Below are 6,000 nucleotides of genomic sequence, written 5' to 3' on the forward strand. Positions count from 1 at the left end.
GCAAACATCAAGCAATGAAAACAAATTTAAAAATAAAACAAATAAATTTTTCTCAGAAAACAGGCATTGAAAATCTTCGACTATTTAAACATTTGCATGACAAGATAACTTTTTAATTTTTTATACTTATAACAGAGTTGTCTCTTGCCAATAATTGTAATTCTCCCTATTTACCCGAGATAGATCGAAATTCTAATTACACGCATTTATATAAATACGTTTTTATTTAATACTATTTTTAAAGATGTTTTAAACGAACTCAAAGGCACTAAATCGATAAATTCTTTCAAATTATTAATTATATTTTTTGCCTAAATCTAACAGAATGTCACTATATTAACTAAATAGATCGTTTTATCTTATAATTATTTTGTTAGATAATTCTATTTAATAGCGAATCAGCTATATAAATAAAAGGCTAGCTGAAAAATATATTAATTTGTACTTATTTTTCTTGCTTTAAAAATAAAATATATAAGTCTATTTTGAAGAAATAAACAGACCAACTTTTAAATAAGGATATGGAGAAGGAAGAATTTTTTGCGGCGATAATGGGGAAGAACATCCTTCCGAAGAAATAAACTTAGTTGTTAGTGGTGGACGATACGGGTGGATTGAATTAGAAGAATCAAAGTGTAGCTCGCTAAAACAATGTCAAATTGTCTGTAAGTATAAATTTCTAAAAAATTAAATATTTAATAAATAAAAATTCAACTACTTTTGAAAATTTTAATAGATTTTTTTTTTCTATTTTGCAGTGCGATAAGGTTAGTTCTAAAGACTGGTTTTCCCCCTCACTCTCTCTCTCTTTCTATTTTACTTAGTAAAACATAATTTAATAAACATAACGTAATATTCGACTAATAATGTCGGATATAATTATTTTACAGTTTTGTCTTTCCACCTAAGCTTAGATTTTACTAATGAATAATTCATTTTAAACGAGCAATTATTTATTGTGACATCGTCACAATGCCGGGCTGCAAGTTTTAATCGTATTTTTTAAATTTACTTAATTTAAAATATATGCTCTCCACCTCAAATCAGTAGTGACTGGTAGGTCCTGTACATCATACTTTTCTTGTTAGCAATAGAGCCATGCTAGTCATCTATTAATTCCTTTCAGGGGAAAGGTGTTGAATTGAAATAACATGACTCAGTTTGCATTACAAGTTCGTATGTAGTTAATCGGGGCCTCCTGCCCCTAAAGTTTCTAGTCTCGTCTTTCATCTACTTAATTCCGTTCTCGAGATTAAGGAAAGACAGGAGGACGGACTGATGAACGACAGTAAGAATTTTTGGGCTTGGTCTGTACCTCGGCTTCTTCCTCTCGTTGGCCCTAATTTTAGGTGATTAATAAGCCAATCAGTAATGCGGACGCGTTTGTGTAACTTAGACAGGTTATTATAATTAAACTGGCCCTACTCACACTCCGTTGAGTCGGTTCTAATGGATACATGTCAACGAAACTTAGTATATGTGTTATTCACACCACGGGGAATAGATTAATTCTGGGAAACAAAAAATAGCTCAAATTTTTGCCGCTAGGTAAAAGTATGGCGCTTCAAGAACAAAAACCATAAGTCAGTAAAGCAAAACGCTATTTCACACTTAATTTTACATCTTACAACTTACCAATAGGCCGATTACATGTTGAAACTCCCCGATTTCAACATCACCTTGAAACTTTATGACAATTTAAACTTAATGCATTATCATATATATATATATATGTGAGCATTGCGTAATAATTAAATTAATGAAGGCGCCATACTGTCCGTGAATCACATTCTTAGTGATGATTTCAAGGAGTATGCAGTAAAGTCTTCTGAAATTAGAAGTTCCACCGAAACATGAGAATTTTATAAAATCATATTAAAATTATAATGAATAAAATTATTATAATAATTTAAAATAAATTTCGCTGTATTTTCATTCCTTTTTTTTAGTTCGTGAAAGTAATCTCCCATCCGAAGACCAGTTACCATTATACGAATACACCCATCCAAAAGGTCAAGCAATTGTTGGTATCGTGGTATATAGAGGACAGAATATCCCCTTTTTAAATGGAGCGATAGTGTATGCTGATTTTGTTCAAGGGTAAAAAAAATTCGATTAAATAAACATAATTAAATTGCATTTTTGTAATCGTAATAACATATTCCTGGCTCGACAGAAATGATATATTAAAAAATAGATTAAAATATTTGCAGCTAATAATAATATTTAGTAATTCTTGTGTTTGTAGCTCTCTCCACTATTTAGAAGAAATTTCAAATTATCAATGGATATCGAAAGATATTTCCGTTGAACTTTGTAAAGACGAAAATAAAAACTTAAATGGATCTTTTATTTTAGGTTTATGTTTAGATGAGGAAGGTAAGTAAGAGTTAAAATGTATTAAATTATTTCTAATTTTCTAAGTATTAAAACCAAAAGAAAATGTAAATGGACAATTAAATATAACAAAATCTTTATTGGTTTCGTCATAATGCGGAAAGTATTCTCTCAGGCATACTTTCCTCATAGCGACGAAGTTAACTGAGTCTTGTTTCTTTCATAATTCTCAAGCATACTTAAGAAACATGAATGAAACAAAAGCGACAGTTCATTTACATACGTTTTTGTACTCTTTCCATCCTACGAACACTAAAAGAGCTTTTAACTCAGGCTCATTATGAGTTCTGTCAGATTTGCGATGGGTAGCAGGGTGATAAGAATGACAACAGGCCAAAATATATTATATTAAGGACAAACCAACTGCGAAAAATTCGATTTAAATAGTAGAGAACAATTCAAACTAAAATTGTCAAATTTTTAAAATTCTAAATTGTTTGTGTGTTTCGTGTCTTTCAGAAATTGAGTAAAAATTTCCTATTTTTCTGATCTTTCTGAACATGTTTTAAGTACATACTTCTATACAATTCTTATTTATAATGGCTACAATAGTACATTATATTAATGTATATTTTATTATATGGTATTTAACGCTAATTAACGCACACATACATTATAAAATGACAGATAATTATAAACTCATACTTTGTATATATATTTATCTGTTTGATTTTCTGTCATTGTCTTACAGTACCTTGTGCCGTGACTTAAAAAATTTAAATCGAATAATAGGACAGGAAACAATTTCTCTATAAACATCTTATCATGTTAAAAAAAAAAAAAATATTGTATTAAAATTTATCTACTTGAATGAACTTTTGTAAGAAATAATTAAATAATTTCTGTGTTATAATGTTATTATTTCCAGGTGAGATTATTGTGATGAAAACTCAAAGTTTAAACAGTTTTTCTCCGACAGGCATCTTATATCGACTTATCAGTCAACCGGTTTCTTCCTCCTCAGGTTTGTGTTAATGCAACCGAGTTAACACTTTTTTATACTTTAATACTTGCATTTTTAATTTCGTTAATTTATTTTTAGGTGGTTATTATTCATCTACTTTATTAATTACAATTTTATCGTTAGAAAGTTTAATATGAATGATAACGGAACGTATCTGAACGAAATAAAATTAAAGGACAGAACCTAATAAATAGTAAAATAAATAAATAAAAACAATTAATTGCATAGGCTAAAACTTTTTTAAACAGTTAATAGTCTTTTGGATTTATTAAATTTTTATCATTTGTTTCAGTAAAATGAATATATTTAAGTAAAAATTTCGAGAGAAGGATTGTGTTTCGTCCTTCCTAAATGCTTTATTCCTGAATTGCACAACACGTGTCTGGCGTAATAGTCGTTCACTTCTAAGTAGACAAGGTCAATTCAAACATTAACGTCTTAAGATGAGAAATGCCTTAGAATGTATGTATATAGAATTTTGATGACATTGAAGATAAATAAGCGGGATGAAAAACGGTTTATATCGTACAGACTTTATTGAAATATGATAATCTTATGAAAATAACACAATGTTAATTTAAATAATAAATTCGACACTTATAGATTAAAATAGTAAACAAGTAAACTTAAAAAAAGAAAAAAAACTATTATAGTCAAACCTCTGGAATGAGACCGTTGTTCGGAGGTTGTTTTGTATGCATTTTTGTTCAAAAAAATTCCTGAAAAATGGCTGCTTTTTAGGGGTGGCCGATGTCGAAAGGTGACCATTATTAGAAATTCGACTGTCATATGTTCAATATAAACATAAGCTATGAAGAAAAATCGAAATAATTCTTTATAATAAATTCTCAAATCAATTTTATTAATAAAAATTCAAATAATTCACTCGAAAATATACTTCACTTGGGCACATTCCAAACTTAAATAAAATAATGGATAATTTTTTTCTTAATTGAATAAAAGCATTTACATTTTCAATAAATATTATTTTTGATTAGTAATAATGATTATTTATAAAGTTATCGTAAACTGTTTATTATAAAATTACTATAATATTAAACGTATGCTCATAAATATTAAGGATTTTAAATGCCAAAGTTCATATAACTTTATTATTCTATAAATCGCATATGACACTTAATCCATAATTCAGATGGACTATAAACTTCAAGAACTTTATGTAATCACACGAAAAACATTTCGCAATATTCATTAGAATTAAGAAAAGTTTATTATTTCGAGAAATTTAACAATTTGGAAATTACTAAAAAAATAAAATAAAGCTATATTGGAAGCTTAGCCTATATAAAAATACCTTACTATTAACTAAACTTATTGATTTATTTAGAAGCAATGAGGTATTCATTCCAATATGTTACACACCGGAGTCTTTGAGAGAAAAGGTTGGTGATAGTGCTGAAAAAATTGGTATCAATAATAAGCGGAATGATGCTGAAAACACAAGGTAGAAGGTTATAGGTAAAAAATTCCATTTTTACTTATTTCGATTGCATATTATTAGAGGCTGTCTATCATTGAAGATGCTGAAAAGAGAGACTGCATAGGCCAATTTAATGTAACATGTTCAGGTAGATGGTCACTTCCCGTTTAGTGCTCGCTCGATTTTTTGGGTATCTTCAGAGTAAAGAATCACAATTGAGATTTTAGATTCGTTAGTTGGAGTGGTCAAACCTAAAGAAAGTACAGTATCTAGCAGTAATGCCGGCATCGCGTAACAGTTTCTTCGACAACTAATGGCACCATCTTGCATGAACATTAGGTGTCCAAACTTTGCCTTTCCTGCAGAGCGGAAATTACGTTACGTTGAAGAAGAGAGCATTACTGTGCCTTTCTCCGTGGCATGATACATGACACCATGCTCATGCAATTCTTTGTTTTAGCATGCCTTCTCTAATGATAGGGAGCATTTTGAGATCTCTTGTAATATCCGTAAAACCAATAAATGCCTCTCCTACTTGTATTCTTTTAGTGTGTGTTTAAAGCACCATTTCTTCCTCTAGCGGCAAAATTTTAAATTTTGCCGCTAGAGGAAGAAATGAAGAAATAATTTTTTCTTCGTTAAATCGCTTCCGCATATCATATTAGCTATTTACCAGTTTTCACAGCATATCTTATCAGATACTTCGGAATAAGAAATTTTATATTATAATTATCCAACATATTTTTGTATTTCAAATTTTTCAAATAAAATTTATATTCTTTCAGATAATTTGCTTCATCACATAAATATTTGTGAGTTAAATACTAAAAGTTTAAAATTTAGGAAAATAATGTACTAAATTTCTTTATTTTTTACTTTATCTTCTAGTGTTTTTTAATTATAATGTAAATCAAGTTATAAAATAGCAATTAATTTTAATATTAATAAACTGCATATTAATTAATTTATAATAAAATGGCTAAAAAACACGATCGTGAGTAGGTCTATAGATCTACAATTACTGTATGTCATTTCCTAGATCTTATCAATTTCCTTGCCTTGTATTTATTATCTGAAAAATATTTGAGATCTAGAAACCGTCGCTAAATATAAATCAGACTTAATGCAGAAAAACCAAATTTCTAAATCTGATATAAATCAATTTATAGCAGTGACAATTTCATTAATTAATTGCCAT

The 6,000-nt window shown here is 28.6% G+C and overlaps 2 protein-coding genes across 3 annotated transcripts in view; one reads left to right on the top strand and one right to left on the bottom strand.

The window, feature by feature from the left end:
* Nucleotides 1-536, bottom strand: part of LOC136988715 (DNA ligase 1-like) — a 58,922-nt gene extending 58,386 nt beyond the window's left edge. The window contains exon 1 of the mRNA XM_067286667.1: nucleotides 508-536. The gene's annotated coding sequence lies outside the window, so the exon portion shown is untranslated. The remainder of the gene's footprint in view (nucleotides 1-507) is intronic.
* LOC136988729 (HHIP-like protein 2) overlaps nucleotides 1-3,586 on the top strand; it is a 31,245-nt gene extending 27,659 nt beyond the window's left edge. For both annotated transcript variants that reach the window (XM_067286688.1, XM_067286689.1), the window contains exons 4-8: nucleotides 519-665; nucleotides 1,950-2,100; nucleotides 2,249-2,379; nucleotides 3,266-3,361; nucleotides 3,440-3,586. In XM_067286688.1, coding sequence (XP_067142789.1) covers nucleotides 519-665; nucleotides 1,950-2,100; nucleotides 2,249-2,379; nucleotides 3,266-3,361; nucleotides 3,440-3,498 — 584 coding nt within the window. In that variant the 3' untranslated portion in view covers nucleotides 3,499-3,586. The remainder of the gene's footprint in view (nucleotides 1-518; nucleotides 666-1,949; nucleotides 2,101-2,248; nucleotides 2,380-3,265; nucleotides 3,362-3,439) is intronic.
* The last annotated feature ends 2,414 nt before the right edge of the window (nucleotides 3,587-6,000 follow it).

Source organism: Centruroides vittatus, unplaced genomic scaffold (assembly GCF_030686945.1).
Source record: "Centruroides vittatus isolate TY-2023 unplaced genomic scaffold, ASM3068694v2 scaffold_386, whole genome shotgun sequence".
NCBI lineage: Eukaryota > Metazoa > Arthropoda > Arachnida > Scorpiones > Buthidae > Centruroides > Centruroides vittatus.